At 40.9% G+C, this 19,113-nt stretch overlaps 1 protein-coding gene across 3 annotated transcripts in view; it reads right to left on the bottom strand.

The window, feature by feature from the left end:
* DNAH14 (dynein axonemal heavy chain 14) overlaps positions 1–19,113 on the bottom strand; it is a 138,706-nt gene that overhangs the window by 13,113 nt on the left and 106,480 nt on the right. The window contains exons 61-73 of one of the 3 annotated variants that reach the window (XM_081903568.1): positions 17,856–17,987; positions 16,695–16,790; positions 14,624–14,764; positions 13,791–14,006; positions 13,072–13,299; positions 10,828–10,949; positions 10,200–10,444; positions 8,293–8,732; positions 8,005–8,200; positions 6,167–6,382; positions 5,013–5,095; positions 3,118–3,277; positions 1,499–1,709 (exon numbers count right to left, since the gene is read on the bottom strand). In XM_081903568.1, coding sequence (XP_081759694.1) covers positions 1,499–1,709; positions 3,118–3,277; positions 5,013–5,095; positions 6,167–6,382; positions 8,005–8,200; positions 8,293–8,732; positions 10,200–10,444; positions 10,828–10,949; positions 13,072–13,299; positions 13,791–14,006; positions 14,624–14,764; positions 16,695–16,790; positions 17,856–17,987 — 2,486 coding nt within the window. Of the gene's footprint in view, positions 1–1,498; positions 1,710–3,117; positions 3,278–5,012; positions 5,111–6,166; positions 6,383–8,004; positions 8,201–8,292; positions 8,733–10,199; positions 10,445–10,827; positions 10,950–13,071; positions 13,300–13,790; positions 14,007–14,623; positions 14,765–16,694; positions 16,791–17,855; positions 17,988–19,113 lie in introns of those variants that run through there. The other 2 variants (XM_081903567.1, XM_081903569.1) reach the window with 2 other exon arrangements.

The raw sequence follows: 19,113 nt of genomic DNA, 5'->3' as shown, positions 1-19,113 counted from the left end.
CAACAACTGTACACATACCTACAAAAGCAGCTGTATCTCACAATCCCCTTACATATATATAATTACTACTACTTATTTTTATTATAATAAATTTATATATTGCTTATTTGCCAAAATGGCTTCGGAGTGGTTTACAAATGTAAAACCAATTATAAAAATACATCCCATTAAAAGAGTGTAACAGTTAAAACAGCATTAAAAGGGTTACAACAGGAGGATCAGGTCAAGGGATCAGGAGAATGCTTGTCTAAACAGGTTGTCTTCAAGAGCTGGCACAATGTCAATATTGATGGGGCCTCTTGCATTTCAGCAGGGAGACCATTACACAAAACTGTTGCTACTCCACCAGTGAAAAAAAATATTGAATACAGTGTAGCTGAATCTCTCCACCTAGTCAAGCATCTAGTACTCCAACCTTCACAAAAACTAACAGCATTGATTCTCTTCATACCATCACATTCTGAGGTAGGAAACTGTTTAGGAAGGCTTAAGTTTGAAGTTAAACTGCTTGCTTAACATGGGGACAGCAACAGTATTTTTGTGTGATTTTCCAAGCAACTGTGACAGTGTAAAATTTAATAATAATGAGGAATAGAGAACATTGTAATAAGATAAACACTGACAGAATATAGTCTTCCCTATAGGGAACTGCATTCCAAATATGAAATTTCTTAATAACTGTTAACCACTGGTGCTATTTCTCTCTATCATGTTACTCTAAAGTCAGAATCCATAGAAATGTGTTTATGAAGAGAATTAAATGCAGAATTAAAATGCTGGTAAATGTTCATGAAGTGTGCTTTGTTAATTGTAAATTGCTTCAGAAATGTGGAGAACTGAATTTAAAAGTGGAAAAATGAGAAACTGAGAAAACAAAAATTGACAGATCCTTCCATCCTTGTGTGAGAGTAACACTTCTCAATCAGACCAAAAGTTTATCTTGTTTTGAATTCTGTTCTCACACAACCCAACCAGATAGGAAGTCAACAAGCAAGACATGAGTGCTATAGCACCTCCCACTCATATTCCCAGGAACTGGTATTCAGAGACTACTTCTTATAAGGGAGGTAATATATAGCTAATTTATAGCTTTTTCTTCCGTGAATTTGTGTGATCTCTTTTTAAAGCCATCCATCTTAGATCCTTGAGCTAAGTGGAGAAAATTGTTCAATATAGACTACTCCCTATTAATTGAGTGATAGTCAGCATAATTCCCTAGCAGTAATTTAATTCAGCTTCGGGCCAGCTCAAAAGAACTGGCGAATAACTGCAGAACAGGAATGAGCAACCTATGGCTGTCCCAATGGTCAGGAAAGCAGGGAGTTCAGAAAGTGGTTGAGCATAAGAAGGCAATTAATAAATCAAAGGTAATAATAAAAAATAAAAAACTATATTTGATTCCTACAAGGCAAATGGTGCAGTAATGCCAGCCTACTCTGGTCCTCACTCATCTGAACAAAACTGTATATACAAATAAATGCTAGGGGAAAACACTTACGATTCAACAATTTTGCAGAGTCTGGGCATAAATGAAGCTGCAAGATGACAGTTCTGGAGGAATACCCACTTTCCCTGCAGTATGTTTGATTTATATATCAAATCTTCAGCTTTGCTCCCTTGACCACGTCCCAGAGATATCATTTTCACATGTTGTGTACTTCCTTTTATTTCCTGGGCAAGGCGTAGAAAGAGAGCTGCAATATCTACACCTGTGTAGCATACATAATAACTGTTTTATTTCCACATCCAGAAACCTATTATATTGGGTCAATGAAAAGGTGTGCATATACGGTAATACTTTATGTAAAATGTATGCTGCTCTACAGAAGAATGAGCAGACCTAACATAGTATTCTATATTGCATCATTAACACAATGCCACAGGAATGAAATGACTAGATGGTTTTAAAGGGGGGAAATAATTTGGCACCTCTTTTTTGTGTTTGCCTGCTATCATTTTCAGGTTGTTGTGCACAAATTTACGGTGCACACTTACTTGGAAATAATAGACCTCAGTGGGAAATATCTGTGTAAACATGAACATGATTCTGCTGTAGAAACTAAGTAGGGTAACGCAGAGGCATGGGCCATCTATAAAACAAATAAACTTTTCAATAATATTTATGCCATTGTTATACACTTTACACTAACATACCCAAACCAGCTAAGCGACTGTATTAAATTTTATTACTTTCAATTGACTATTAACAACTAGCACCAATTAGATTGGGCCATATATTTTCTTCCTATGTTTTATTCCTACATACATAAAATTGTAAGGCAGTTGTCATGCTGCAGTTTGCATGACCATCAACAGGCAGCCACACAAGCTCCAGCTTGACAACAGAATAGCAGGCAGGCAAGGGAGAGAGAAAGCAAGCAGTGTGGGCAGCAGGTGGCCAAGGTGAGCTATTTAATGGAGCGGGGAGGCACTTTGGCAAACCACTATCTGAAGCACCTCTCCCTCCTGTAAATGGGCTGGGGTCTGGGGTGAACTGTGGGGGGGGTGTGCTTGGAGGGAGCTGGGGGGGGGGTTGGGTGAGGTGTAAAGAGAGAAGAGTTTGCTCAGGTATAAAGGGAGCAGGGATTGGCCAGGTGTCAAGTAAGGTGGTTGGCAAAGGGGTTGGCAGGGTTGCCAAGTGGAGCAAGCAGGGTCAGCAGCGCATGGTATACTCATATAAATATAGTGAAGGGCAAAGCAATCAAACCCACCCCCTTTTACAGGACTGGCGAAGGGGTTGGATTAGGTAGAAGTGACCCTCTGCCCAACTCTCCCAGTTTAGCTGGGCTCCCATTGGCCACTAAATTTGCAAGTGGGTGCAGTGTTCTGAGAGTAGGGCTGAACTGCCCCAGGATCTGCTGGATCTCAAGTGTATCTTTCTGCCATAATGTGAAGGCATCAGGTCTGAGTACTGTGTCAGACTGAAGCTGGCGAAGTGTTTGGGTCCAGATTTGGCCAGATTGTCCTCGCCTTCTTCCACTGCAGTCTTCGTGTGTGGCAAGCCTGTGAATGTATTGGCAACCCTGCTACTCTGCAAAGCCACATGGGGGGGGGCATTCGGATTGTACCCTAATTCATAAAGCAGGTTTTGCATACTCATCCTTTATAAATGCTCACCTTGAGTATGAATGAGAATTATTGGAGTTATGGCATTAGATTCTTCTTCATATACTGCTTTCAAATTAATTCCTCCAATCTGAAGATAGTAATTCCCCAATTTCTCAGCTACAAATGTATGTACTGCACTAGTTAAGCTTTCTAACCGAAGAACTTTTATCTATTAAAAAATATATGATAATATCACTGAATTCATGAAAGATATGATTCAGCAAAGTGAAGCACCTTTAAATTCCATTGAGTTCATTGTGAAAGCACAGTACATGTATCTCTCTCTCCCATTGAAATACATGCAACTTAAATGTGCTTAACTGTGAAAGGATTGCATCTGAATTCCTTAAAACTATCACTTCTTTAATTGCTGTGAGGGAATTGGTGCCCTCAAAAGCTCAAAATATTTGCAAGCAGAAGCTAAATATAAAGTGATCCCTATTGACTAGATTCCAATAACAAGTACTGCAACATATAAACATAAGGAGCAACCTGTGGGATCAGGCCATTGGGCCATCTAGTCTGGTATCTTCGTCTCACAGAGGTGACCAGATGCCTGTGGGAAACCAGCAAGAAGATCTGAAGACAATAACATTCTCCCCTCCTGTGGCTTTCAGCAACTGGTACAGTGGAACCTCGGTTGTCGAATGTAATCTGTTCCGGAAGACTGTTCGACTTCCGAAACGTTCAACAGCCGAGGCGCAATTGCCAGTCGGCAAATCCCTTTTTAAAAATGGAGAAACACACCTCAGAAGCCATTCGACTTTCGAGGCGTGTTTGAAAACAGAAGCATTCACTTCCGCGTTGTCGTTGTTCGGGTTCCGAATTGTTCGACTGATGAAGTTTTCGACAACCGAGGATGCACTGTATTCAGAAGCATCACAACCCTGGCCTCTATCTGTTGAGGTAGAGCATAGCCATCTTGGCTAATAGGCATCAATAGGCCTCTCCCGCATGAATTTGTTGAATCTTCTTTTAAAGCCATCCAAGCTGGAGGCCATCATTGCCTCCCATGGGAGCAAGTTCCATAGTTTAACTATACAGTGGTACCTCGGGTTAAGTACTTAATTCGTTCTGGAGGTCTGTTCTTAACCTGAAACTGTTCTTAACCTGAAGCAACATTTAGCTAATGGGGCCTCCTGCTGCCGCCGCGCCGCTGGAGCACGATTTCTGTTCTCATCCTGAAACAAAGTTCTTAACCCAAGGTACTATTTCTGGGTTAGTGGAGTCTGTAAGCTGAAGCATATGTAACCTGAAGCGTATGTAACCTGAGGTACCACTGTACTTGATTTTGGCTAAAAATATTAGTAATTTTGGACACTGACATTTATTTATGTACACTAACTGTACCACTGTACACTGTGTGAACAAGTACTTTATTTTATCTGTCTTGAAACTTCCAAAATTTAGCTTCATTGGATGTTCACAAGTTCTAATGTTACACGAGAGGGAGAAAAAACTTTTTCCTATCCACTTTCTCCATGGCATGCATAGTTTTATAAACTTATATCATGTCACATCTTACTTGACTTTTCTCTAAAACTGCAATCTTTTAAAGATGAAACCTGTGCAAAGACATCTCCTAGTGCAATTGAACTTGCCCCCTCTTCTCCTTCCTTGTGCACCACCCAAATGTCTCTGAGGGAGACATGTGAACCCCCAGAACAGCATGTGGAAGGAGGGGGGAATGTATCAATGTATCACTAAAGTGAATGATCTGTCAGCACATAGATTTCTTCTTGTGTAATAAAATGTTCTCCACCTCTTCTCCCCCATTCCTCATACCAAATCTGTTCTGGGGTGTTTCAGAGGAGATTTGGGAATAGTGGGTGGGTGGTGGTGGAATAAAATCCCATTGTGCTAGCAAGAATTTAGTTGAATACTTCCCACTTGATTTTACTTACCAAAATAAGTCTTTCGAATGCAGTAAGTTTCTCCCAAGGGAAAATTAAAGGTCCACTCTCCTGCTCATCACTTTCTCTCAGTACTTCTAATTTTGGGTCTGTAAGAGATTAAATAGTAATTTACAGCATTACTGAAACTTTGAAACAGTTGAAACCATATAAAAATGTTGCAACAAATTTGTAACTTTTATACAGCAATATAATTGAATAACATAACTGCCAGGATAAAAGGGAAGTGTGGTAGTTCTCAAACGTTTCCCTGAGCTACACTTCCAGAATAAAAATTTGCTCATACCACACCAATTTTTAAATTGGTAAGAAATACACTGGAAAACAAAAAGAGACAACTCTTAGCAGTACTTGATTTATAACATAAAGTACAACTACCTTATAATATGACCACAGGACATCCAGAAAGTATCAAACAATGCAGCTACAGAAAAACATGAACCATTCTCCAAATATAATTATAAACGAGCCTCTTACATATGTACCTTATGTATACAAACTCAGTGAGAGGTGTGAGCTTGCTTTAGCTGGGTAATCTCATTTATATTAGGTCTAATTTGAGACAAACTCTCAAATCATCTACACAAATAAGCCTTTCTCTTCTCTGATCTTTCATATTTGTCAGAGTTGTAAATCTCTGTTCACAACAATAGAACTGTAGAATAGCTCTTGTTCTTGAAGAGAGGAGTAGAAACAATTGGCTGGGAAGCCAGAGGGTCAGAGCGATGCTTGATTTCTGTCTGAATCCAAGGCAAGCAAGACCCTAATACGATTGACTCCTCCACTGGAGGCTCAGGTTGTATATATGTGTAAATAAAGACATTACAATCTCTGATGTAACCCTATTCCAAAGGAAACACGAACCCCAGGTATATGCCAGAAACCCCTGGAATCTCACACCACTCGAGAGATTGGGGTGGCATGCAACATTATAAAAGCCTTTTGTGGACTGGAGTCTCACTACATCAGATGCATGGATTGTGATTCTAAGTTGTCAGGTGCAAATTTCCAATGCTCTCTCATCCAAAGGACACTAACCCCAGGAGCATTGCTTCTTCATTTTTCATGGTTTGGGGACACAGGGAGTGTTTTCAACAATAGGTTAGAAAGGCATGCTGAAAATCAACACATAGTTTTACATCAACACTTACCTTGCCTTGGTGACACTGGTCTATAGCTTGTACTGATCAAATAATATACATTCTGACTATTTAGAAAAGCTCTCCATTGCTGAGAATTTGTTGAAAGGGAATCACACAACAGGCTGAATGCTGGCATGTGAGTGCTCATGTACCTGCATTCTTTCCACATCATGTCAGTAATCCAATGGAGTGGTGGAGTTTTCTTGAATGTACGTGAACCTAATTGAGGAATAATAATTATATTATACATTTAATTAGTGTACATATCTACTTTTGAGATTTGCAGTCCTGGAATGCCTTAGATTTAAGTTCAATGGATTCCAATCAGGCCTGCTCTCAGATAAATGGGTATAGGATTGCAGCCCTAGAGGAAGTTGCTTATACTCAGAAATTGGCCATACACAATACAACAGTATTCCATTGATATTACTTCCACTTTGTTTGAACTTTTGTCAAAAACTACATCACAATAGGGAAGATTCTAACACTTGTTAAATTCAGAATTTAAGTGCAATAGTTCCTTAGTAATTCACCCCAAATCTTTATAACTATTCTTAAAATAATTATAATCACTATAAATGGAGGTGTCTGTCTACATGTGTCTCCAGACTGTCTGTATTTTGAAGGAAGGATTCATACCTGGAAATTTAGGTTTTCACAATTAAAGTGGATTAAATCACTCTATCAGCCTAGTACGACAATTTCTTTAAAAAGAAGCAGACGTTTGGTGTTAGAATCAATGAAAGATCAATGGGGTGGGGAAACATCCACAAGCCCATCAGAATGAATGCTTAATAAATACCAGATATAATCTAATCTCTAGGTGAGATTTGTGCAAGGAATTAACGATAGCTCAATATATTGGAGGAGGTCCACAACTACTTTTTTGGTAGCTTGTCCTATGGTCCTCTAACTGTTGTTTTTTAGTTCATGGATGGCAGGAGTGCCAAGTATAGGGGGTCCTGGGGGCTCAAGCATCCTCAAAAAGCTTGTTCTGGGTGCTCAGCACCCACACCGCAGGGCCCCTGACACAACTTCTGGTGCCTCGCAAAGCACCAGAAGTCACATCTGAGGCATTGTGAAACCTCAGGTATGCTGTCCAAGGCCTTACAAGACTTCAAACCGGAACTCAGGTTCTGAGGCCATGGGGTACATGACATCATGACGTCACATCACAGTGTGTGCTGGGCACCCATAACCTGGGCCCCAAGTGTTTCTTCCATCCCCACAAGTCCATGATTTCTGCATTGCAGGAGGTTGGACCAAGTGACCCTTTGGGACCTTCCATCTCTACAATTCTACCCATTGAAGTGCCTTTACTTGAGTTTAGAAATTAGAAAAGGGCATGCCTAATTAGTACATCTTTAAAAAATGTAAAACATTTTTTCCTTAGATTTTTCACTTTCCATCATTGCCAAATTTCATTCTCACTTGTAGAGACAGGAAAAAAAAATCTGTGTTTGAAGTATAACAGATCTTAAGAATCTCTAATGTGAGGGAACAATGGAAATTTTAAAGATATTGCCCTGGACTCAGGCTACCCGTGGGCAGAAGCTGCCTGTGGGAAGTTCTATTTGAAGAAGGGGTATAAGTGGCAATTTGCCGTTTTGTGCTTCATGAAAAGGTACTCTGAAGGATTAGAGGACCCTCCAAACATAATGGGGGCGGTGCTGGGGACTGCAGGGGAAACAGCATATATCAATTATCTCCTATTGGGAGTTTCCCCTGATGTGTCTTTTCTGCAAGTAAAAGGAGCTGTTTTAGAAATGGCAAGTCTATTTCTGAGAGGTGCCTGAGAGACCAATTTGACCTATACATTTACTGAATGTGGCCTTCTTTACCAGTAGTCTCAGAGTCCTGCGTGTCCATAATATTTGCCATTATGCTAGAATGAAGGAAGAAGTTCCACTGATTCTCTGGTATAAATCCAAGCTTGTTAGTAAATAGATTTCCATCATACTTATTTTTCATAATTGCTGTACACATCAGAAAAGCAAAGCACAGCTGATTCTCACTGAACAGAGCTGAAGAAACTCTCTGTTGAATAAGAAATTTAATAAAAACACATTATATTTTACAGATACTAGTATTAGCCAAAAATCATTTGTGTAATAAATTCAGGTACACACCTTATAAACATTTTTTGTTAATTTCTCTATTATAGCATTAATATGTCCTTGGAAATTGACTGCAATATTCTCTATTTCATTCTCATCTTCTCTGGTGAGAAGTCTCTCTGATTGAGTCCTAAAAACTGACCGAGGCTTAAAAATTCCTGGGGCACTCAACGAAACCCCAATTTTTACTTTGAGTATGTACTCTACAGAGTCTTCAAAGATCTTATGAAACCACTCCAGGGGAAACTGATACATATAGTTGATATGAGAAAGATCTGATACTACAAAGTAGAGGATGGCGCCATGAGTTGCAATAGGAAGATAGCTTTCACGCAGTGCCTCTATTTTAACTTCTGTTGCTGCAGATGCTTCAACACGCTCAAAAATTTCTGTTGAGGTAATTTTAGATCTTTGCAAATTGTCAATAAGGTCTTCATCATCTAGAATATGACCTACAATTTAAAGGAAGTTTACTTCATTTGTGGTGTAGAAATAAATCAAATAATGCATTATTGATTAAATATCCACTCTTCTGTAAACAATTTTTTTAATAAACTGGACTGTAATTGTGGATAAATCTAGTAAAAGAAGCAAGGAACTTTTATGCTGCCCTTTAGTTACAGTATCTCCCAGTATGGCTAAAGTAAAATCCATAACAATAATAAGCAGGGTGAACAAGAACATCAATTAAATTAAATTTAGCAAATCAGAACAATACAACTATCAGATTAAACTGAACACAGATGACAAGGCCTGGGCAAGAACAAAAGGTCCAAATTTGTTGCTTGTTGTTGTTGTTTAGTCGTTCAGTCGTGTCCGACTCTTCGTGACCCCATGGACCAGAGAACGCCAGGCACCTCTGTCCTCCACTGCCTCCCGCAGTTTGGTCAGACTCATGCTGGTAACCTCGAAAACACTATCCAACCATCTCGTCCTCTGTCGCCCCCTTCTCCTTGTGCCCTCCATCTTTCCCAACATCAGGATCTTCTCCAGGGAGTCTTCTCTTCTCATGAGGTGGCCAAAGTACTGGAGCCTCAGCTTCACAATCTGTCCTTCCAGTGAGCACTCAGGGTTGATTTCCTTCAGTATGGAGAGGTTTGATCTTCTTGCAGTCCATGGGACTCTCAAGAGTCTCCTCCAGCACCATAATTCAAAAGCATCAATTCTTCGGCGATCAGCCTTCTTTATGGTCCAGCTCTCACTTCCATACATTACTACTGGGAAAACCATAGCTTTAACTATACGAACCTTTGTTGGCAAGGTGATGTCTCTACTTCTCAAGATGCTGTCTAGGCCTGTCATTGCCCTTCTCCCAAGAAGCAGGCGTCTTTTAATTTCGTGGCTGCTGTCACCATCTGCAGTGATCATGGAGCCCAAGAAAGTAAAATCTCTCACTACCTCCATTTCTTCCCCTTCTATTTGCCAGGAGGTGATGGGACCAGTGGCCATGATCTTCGTTTTTTTGATGTTGAGTTTCAGACCATATTTTGCGCTCTCCTTTTGTTGCTAGTTACTACTGCCCTAATATCTAAAGGCAGGAGGGGTTGGAAGAGGGCCTCTGGCTTGATTTCAGTATTTGGCCAGGTTTGTGTGAGAGGTGGTCCTTTAATTACAATTAGAATGGTGTACAATTTAATTTGCACAGCAATTTATACAAGTAACTAAACAGAGCACTGTTTTAGACCCATGAGATAGATTAGGTTGAGAGCTTCATAGATGAGTGGGAATCTGAACCAGAACATCCAAACTAACATTCTAACCTCTGCCTGACACACAGAAATCATTGCAGATTACCTTATCCATGTCATTTCATATAAAAACCAATTCATTTAATTTGTAACTTATTTAGTTACAGGTGCCTATAATTTGTTCAAAACATATGGATGACATTTCAAGGATTTCTGTACATTTTTCATTACCATCTGTTTTTTGGAGAAGCCTAAGTGACTTCTGTTCCAGTTCACGAAGTGTTATTAGGTCAGCAGATATGCTTTCTAGCAACTCACAACGCCGGTGTTCAACCTCTGGTTTCTCCTTAATTAGAACAGTAGATAAAAGCTGATCTTGCAAACCTTCAAATGTTACAGTGAAATTTATCATTGTCACAATACTGCATATTGCTGGCAGAAAATGGGGGTTGGGTTTTTGTGTTGTCAAGTATAATCTGAAACAATAATTAACAATAACATCAGGTGTGAGGCAAGTAAAGACATAGCTGAGTCAAACAAATATAGGTAATTTAAAATATAGTTAGTTTCAATTTACATAAGTAAAAAATTATATAGTGGTACCTCGGTTTAAGAACAGTCCTTAATACGAATGATTCGGTTTACGAACTCCGCAAAACCAGAAGGAGTGTCCCAGTTTGAGAACTTTACCTCGGTCTAAGAACGGAATCCAAACAGTGGAAGGGCACTGGCGGCGGGAGGCCTCATTAGGGAAAGCGTGCCTTGGTTTAAGAATGGTTTTGGTTTAAGAACCATTGGTTCCGGAACGGATTAAGTTCGTGAACAGAGGTACCACTGTATCAAAGAAAAGAACAGTTACCTGAAGTTTTGGTTGCACTCAATTTCAGAATCTCCTATTCTAATGAAGTCTTGCCCTGATTTGTTGTAGATTTCCTTTTTTAATATTGGCTTCATATTTGAATCCAGTGTTTCACTGAAATCCTACAAAGCACAAAACCAGGTGCTTAAACTTGAAATGCAGTATGTGAGGGTGTTGACATCATAACTGGATTTATCCCCTCAATCAGAAAACCCTTGCCCACCCATCTTTTTCACCTTCTTAGGATGAGGGGACAGGGCAGGCTACTTTTGCCCCACAGCAGGCAGTGAGAATGAGAGGACAAGATGAAAGATGTGAACAGGGAGGTGTAGCAGCTGCAGAACAATCTGCAGTTTGCAGATCCAGGCAGAAGTCATTGCGTGGACAGGCGGAGTCCCCAGATCCCGAGCGGTCCCCCCCCCGTCATGTGGAATAACGAGTCAAGACAACATGCTATGGGATTAAATTGGCCACAACTTTATTAAATTTCAAATGTGGGTAGACCTTGGCTCAGGCATTGGGCGTTCTCCCTCCCCAGTCCCCAGCCGAGGACCTAGGGAGCATCAGGGTTATCCAGTGTGTGTGTGTGGGGGGGAATGGGCCGGCTCTGGAGAACATATGTTCAAGCAGAGATAGCCACCCCCGTTACGCCGCCGCCGCAGGGGAGAGCAATGATGACCTTTCGGCGTACGGTCAAAGCCTCCCTTCATAAACCCCTTTAACGGGGAACCCTGGCATCGCCGCCACAAAGAGGAAGATGGACTAAAGGATTCCGCCCAAGGCCTGATACCGCCAAAGTTGTGACGTTTTGCTACGGGAAAGGCGAAACCTGCCAATGCAGGGAAATTCCTTTCCGGCCCTTTAACAGCGACCTTAACGTAGCAGCGCCCACATACCTGTGAAGAAAAGTTAACCTGCAAAATAAGACATTAACTGAGGGTGGGTAGGGTGGGAGAAGCTCTGGAGCCAAGTGAGGATTCCCAGGTAAGATCCTCCCTCTATTGTGTGGGCAGGTAATCCCTCCCCTACCTGGCCTGGTCTCCTTGGCAACGCTTCCCCCAGGTGGGATTGGACAACTGACTGAGGTAGGCGGAGACCTCCAGGTATCCCACCTGAGGGAAGGCAAGCCAAGCCTATGCTGATGGAGCTGCTCCAGATCTAGGGGCTGCGCACGTCCACGCAAAGGGCGCCCCCCGTTTTAAGCGGGGAGAGGTCATTCTTGTTTAGGTATGACACTTCCTACTGGAGAAATGAGGCAGAATCTTCTCAATCCTTTTGCCTCTTCTGCAAGCCATCACTGTAGGCAGATTGACTGACAGAGCAAACAATTTCTCAACTACTAACCAGCCTTTCTCAACCTTGGGTCCCCAGATGTTTTGGGACTACAACTCCCATCATCCTTGACCACTGGTCCTGTGAGCTAGGGATCATGGGAATTGTAGGCCAAAACATCTGGGGGACCCAAGGTTGAGAACCACTGTGCTAATCAATGGGAAGACGGAACACTAACCCTAACAGGTAAACTAAAAGGATTGTAGAACAGACATTTATGACAACCAGAAAGAAATATTCCAGATTGACAAACCTACAACCACCTATGTAAACCAGAACCTTTTAGCCTTCAGGCAGTCAAACAGAAAAGTTCTGGGGTAGGATAGATCACCAGCCCCTGAATCACCAAGGAGTCACCAAGGGGACAACACCATCAGATTGACAAGGTCCAGGAGCCAATGAAGGACCACCAATGAAGGGCCTCCAAAATTACTTTGGCCCAGAAGCAGCAGATTTTCTGGATGGTTTGATCAAGAAGACAGAAGCAAGGAAAGGCATAGATCAAACCCTGAGGCCAATTCACCCCCAGGCAATCCACACCCCTGCCCCCAGAGATGGAAACTGAGACACAAAGGTGTCTAACTAAGCACTGTACTTGGAGGCAAACAGATCCACAACTGGCTGACCCGTCTGACAAACTGGCTGCTGAAAAACGTAATTGCCATTCTGCCTCACTGATGGCTATGTGGCTGAACCAGTGGTTGTTAACCTCTGCCAGATGTCCCATTTTCAAGCTGAGCCCATGTCAACAGTTTGTCAGTTTCCACCATCAATGCCTTTGAATAGGATCCTTGTTAATTGGCATAGTAAGTATAAGCTTGTATCTAGCATTGCTCAGGAATTATAAGACACCCCCCCCCCGACCAGTTTATATAACAGATGAGTGATCAGACTCAGTGGAAGCTGAACTACCTGTAGTAGGACTGATTCACCAAGACGCATAGAGTTTTCAAGTGTTCTAAAATAATGAGCATCCGTAACACGAATTTGGCGTAGTTTACCACTCATTTGACTTATCCATTTGTACGCTTGTCTTTCTGGATCAATTAGCAAAGGATAACGTTGTCCATACATAATATGTATAGCATTTTCTGTAGAGTACTGGTCAAGTGGCAAGCCTGCATTTTGCCACTTGCGAACCTGTAAATCATCAATTTTTAATACTTAAAGACTATTATCAACAATAATATTTGTTCCACAAATGATTTGAGTGATTCTGAATCATTCCACAAATGATTTGAGTGATTCTGAATCATCACAAAAGAAGTATGATCGCTTGAATAAATCCCAAAAGATAATATAAATGGCAGAGGCATACTTTGGTATTACAAATTTCAAGGTCACACTGTGTGATACCAAATTTTGACGCCCCCCGCCTCTTGTCTTCAATTCTGTGTATGCACTATGTTATAATTGTGAAGATCAGCTTGGCATCCAATGGGGGGGAGGCTGGCTGCACTGCCCTAAATCTACCTTTGCAAATGGGGCCTTTACCTAGTTAATTAGGTAGTGCCTCAGCCAGCAAAATTAGACTCTCTAAAAAAAAAAAACCCACTCTCCTAAGAAGTCTTTTAATTTAAATTTCAAAGAAAACCTTGGAAACGTCATTCCCTCTGCCCATGCATTATTACCTCATTTTTTTCTGTCATGCAATTTACTAGCGAATAATTTGGAGATACTAGAATATTGCTTTCTTTGCAGAGTTTCAGACAGTCATTCACTAGTTGCTGACGATATGATGCTGATAATACTCCACTATAGGCAACACACGCTGCTGAAACAAAGGCATCACCCACAATTCCCTTCAACCTTTGATCGAAATTATTAACAGATTCTTTCCAGCGTGCCTAGGATATTAAAAAAAAATGTTTAGGGCCAAATATCACTGGGTACTGGACAAACTAGTTTGTTTAGAAAGTATAGCACTTGCAACATAATAAACCTATGACTTGTCAGTACGCAGCACATATTATCAATGATTTTGTAACAATATTTACACTTGTGTAGATATTTATGTTGGGAGTATAAGAAATAGTTTAGTGCTGTGGTATTTGTGAAAAATGCTCTCATTCTACATTTGAAGGTACATAAATAAGCAGTAATTTTTTTTAGCGATTCTTCTCAGCTTTGATTTTAGAATAGTAATGATTTTTCTTTCTCTGAAATTTATCAATAGCTCAGTGAACAATATACAGTACCTTGACACCTGTAAACAACCCTACAGTAGATGGTTAAATGCCTAACAACTTCATTACTCTTCCCCCTTTATCCTAGGGCTGTGGTGTGTGGCAATGCTGGTGGAAACAGCTAGCCTCTGATGGCAAACACAGAGTATACTTCTCCACAAGAATATGGGAGGTTATATGATATGGAAAAGGACCAACAGAAAAGACAGTTTAAGACAAGTAAACAATGAAGCCTAATTTTAATTAGAGTCAAACATTAGAGCAGAAAGAAGTAATACCATTTCATCCTTCAGAGCTGTGCTTAACACAGATGCACAGTGTAAACGGCGTGTTGTTTGTTCTTTTCTAGCTGCTAGCATTTCTTGCTCATCAATACTTTCTGCAAACCTTCTTTCTAAATTTTGCTGATGTTGTTCAATCTGAGGAGTTAGAAATTAAAGGAAAACGTACTATAGTGGCATATATTGCTGCTATAGATCATACTTTTTCTTTCTAGCTCTTTCTTTCAAAACTTACATGAGGTTCTCAGTGGGTTCCTAACAAGGTACTAGACAAGACAGCAGCTACTTGCCTTCAATTCTGCTATAATTGGGTCTATACATTAAGACAGGTTGCTTATCTGTAATTGTTGTAACAGACACGTGCAATCATAGTTGTGGGTTCTGTGCAGAGCAATGCTGGGAGCTTTCTAATGCTAAGTGAAATAGTTTGGGCAAGAAGCCCATTCCCAACCCCCTGTAAGCATGAACAAAGGAGCAGAGCTCCAGTCATTCTGGTTATAGTGGGGTGGGAGAGCTGGGGGGGGGGGGAATCACATCTGGCAACCAATGCACCACTTTGGTTTCAGATTGTCCATGGGTAGATAAGTCTAAAAAGCCCAGGACACAAACTTTCACAGCCCTCTAGCAGCTATGGTGGCTCATTTACCAGAAGTAATTTATGTCCTGGGCTTTTTAGACTCATCTATGTACTAGGGACGTGGGTGGCACTGTGGTCTAAACCACTGAGCCTAGGGCTTGCTGATCGGAAGGTCAGCAGTTCGAATCCCCGCAACGGGGTGAGCTCCTGTTGCTCGGTCCCAGCCCCTGCCAACCTAGCAGTTCAAAAGCATGTCAACGTGCAATTAGATAAATAGGTACCACTCCGGCGGGAAGGTAAACGGCGTTTCCAGGCACTGCTCTGGTTTCGCCAGAAGTGGCTTAGTCATGCTGGCCACATGACCCGGAAAAACTGTCTGCGGACAAACGTCAGCTCCCACGGCCAGTAAAGCGAGATGAGCGCCGCAACCCCAGAGTTGTTCGGGACTGGACAACTGTCAGGGGTCCTTTACCTTTTCACCTACGTACTATCTGAAACCAAAGTGGCACATTGGTTGCCAGATGTGAAATACTTTGGCATTATTTTCAGCTCTCCCACCCCACTATTAGTTCCTAACAATTCACTGCAGCAGCTATAAAGGAAGCACCAGAGTAAGAGCAGGTCAAATGCAACACCTGGCACAGAGAAAGAGAATGGTGTCATGTTTCCTCACTGCAGTTCCTTCTCAAAGTCAGTGAAATGCATGGATGGGAAGAGGTAGATGGGTCGAACTAAGCACTGATAATTCAAGGAAGGGCACATGATAAAAATTCAAAAAAATCCAAAGCACCATAAGATACCATGCCTGCCTCAAATACATTTGAAGAGAGACACTATATATAAATTATTGATGATGATTATGATTAGCAGTAGTACTGTAGCAAATTTGTAGGACTACACAGAGATCACAGAGGAGAACAAACACAACATTGTTTCCCATTCTACTTATCTGCAATTTTCTCTGCTTGTTATCAAACAAGCTGATTACTTATTATTCCTGGTTTCTACTATTTCACCCCCTATAATACATTTCAATATTATTTTCTTAAACATTTTGGTATCCTTGCTAAGAAAAAAGAATTTTAAAATTTATATGTAAAAAGTGAATTATTTATTTAATACCCATATGTGAATATATCATGGGGGGGGGATGGGTCCTAGGAAAGCTGCTCTCTTCATACAATCATTATTCATACCCACACTCCAGTCCCCAGGTGGCCTTTGTCTTCACTTATTTCACACCCTTTAGAACCTAGAGCAGATCATTCTAGATGCTCATTCCTAGGCTAGATGTATCTCTGGAAAATATCCCTTGTTGCCCTCTCACTCTGCTCCTGCTGAAATACTTTTTAACAAATAAGTAGACAGATTTTTGCCTCCATAAGATTTTTTAAAATAAAACAATATATCCCAAACTGAGACAGACACAAACTTTATGTTATTTAACAAGCAATTTAATTCTATAGTATATAACAAGTAGAATTCCTTTACCAGCACTAAACTTCTTTGTTTATCAGTCAATTTTTCATGTGCAAGTTTTAGTAGCTCCTCTGCTTCAGCTACCTTCAATTGTTTTGGCTCTACAAACTATATAAGAAGATATATTTATAATTCAGCTTGAAGGAAGGAATATGGCTATACAGAACTCACTGGACAAACAGAAAAAATATTTATGTACAATACACATAAGCAAATTACACATTTTGCTTCATATGATTTCATTGAAAACAAAGTTCTTTCCTCACTTTCTTATGTTTTGGCACACTTACTGATAATGTGCCATCATTACATTTCATGCTCATCTGTCCCCACCAGCTCATGATACATTGCAGACCTGACAAAATGCATAATGCAATGACTTCCTAAATTGGAGAAACTTACCTAATAGTTGCAGTGAAGACTTGGGTATGTGGGCTAGGGGATGGAGGCTCAACATAGGGATGTTTTTTCTCTGTGGCCATCCCACGTTCAGCATAAACTGTGTTATTATCTCACATGTGCTTATAAGCAAAGTTGTAATAGAATGCACCGCCACACACTTCCTTACACCTAGCCGGCTAGAATAACCGTAAGTAGGAATCTGGAGAAAATGTGGCTTTTGGTGTACTTATGAGAATGGCTGTGGAGGACATAAAATAATCTATCCCCAGAGCTCAGAACATGGTGTCTGTTTCTCATCACATGGTGAGGATCTATAGTTCCCAGTTATTTTTTTTTAAAAGAAGATACTAGTAGCCCACATAGCAGGACATCCCTATTTTCATCGGAGAAATGTTGGAGGGTATGTGCATGCATGCAAAGGCATTTCCATACTAGACTTTATTCTCTTCTCCTGTACTAATAGTCTAATTTCCCCTCTGCACTGATTCGTATACATTGTAGAATATGCATATTTATACATGCAGGAGGGAAGGCAGATTGTGGCCTGTATAATTAGAAAGTTAACGTTCAAAAGGATACAGTGGTTTTGTTTTTTAACTCCTCAAATAATTTTGGCTGAAATACATTTGCAAAACTGAGCACAAATTCCTGTTTAATTCTATTTAGAATACCTTCCAGCATATACAAAATGTATTTTTAAAAGTTTTTCTTATGAGGACATTATTTTAACATCTTTTTATGATGATTCAGAAACAGTAGCTGTAAAGATACCTTTTTTACAAGGTGATAGTGATCTAAAGCTAAAACCCATTGGCACATGGAGCAGCAGGCAACAGACACAAGTCCTACTTTTAAGGGGTTGAAATCAGGCATCCTTACATATTTCTTCAACTGCAGAAGCACCTAAAACGAACACAGACCAGTTGTTAAAACCAATCACTTAAAACAATAATAGAGAGAGACTCGGCTATACAGCTGCAAATATACAATGTGACACTAGGTGGCAATGCTGAGCCCTATGGAAAATTTTATGTAGTTTTAAAAATGCTTTTAAAAAAACAGTGCGTAGCGAATAGGAGCAGGGATGTCATCAAATATTATAGGATGGAGGTGAAATTGTCTAACAGCTCTAGAGGAGCTTTAAAAAGAAACAATTTCAAAAAAAATGCCAGGACATTATTTGCTGACCAGTTTTGGTCAGTCCTGCTTTCATATTTTACCCAACTGAGTGACTACAACATTTAATTATTTAATGTATTTCTACCCTGCCTTCCTTCCTGCCAACCTAGCAGTTTGAAAGCATGTCAAAATGCAAGTAGATAAATAGGTACCGCTCCGGCGGGAAGGTAAACGGCATTTCCGTGTGCTGCTCTGGTTCGCCAGAAGCGGCTTAGTCATGCTGGCCACATGACTTGGAAGCTGTACACCGGCTCCCTTGGCCAATAAAGCGAGATGAGTGCCGCAACCCCAGAGTCAGTCACGACTGGACCTAATGGGCAGGGGACCCTTTACCTTTACCTTTACCCGGCCTTCCAGGGCAAGCCCCTACAAGGTAGCATACAATAAAATATTAAAACCTAAACAATGGACAAGTCATGTAATGAACATAAATAGGTAAAGGTAAAGGGACCCCTGACCATGAGGTCCAGTCGTGACCGACTCTGGGGTTGCGGCGCACATATCGCTTTATTGGCCGAGGGAGCCGGCATACAGCTTCTGGGTCATGTGGCCAACATGACTAAGTCGTTTCTGGCGAACCAGAGCAGTGCACGGAAACGCCGTTTACCTTCCCGCCAGAGCGGTACCTATTTATCTGCTTGCACTTTGACATGCTTTCAAACTGCTAGGTTGGCAGGAGCAGGGACCGAGCAATGGGAGCTCACCCCGTCACAGGGATTTGAACCGCCGACCTTCTGATCGGCAAGTCCTAGGCTCTGTGGTTTAACTCACAGTGCCACTCACGTCCACTATGTAATGAACATAGTACCAGATAAAACTCATATTTGGGGAGTGAGGGAGGGGGGAATCA

Source organism: Podarcis melisellensis, assembly GCF_964234715.1.
Source record: "Podarcis melisellensis genome assembly, chromosome: 3".
Taxonomy (NCBI): domain Eukaryota; kingdom Metazoa; phylum Chordata; class Lepidosauria; order Squamata; family Lacertidae; genus Podarcis; species Podarcis melisellensis.
The sequence above is the reverse complement of the archived record's forward strand: the minus strand, read 5'-3'. Positions and strand labels throughout refer to the sequence as shown.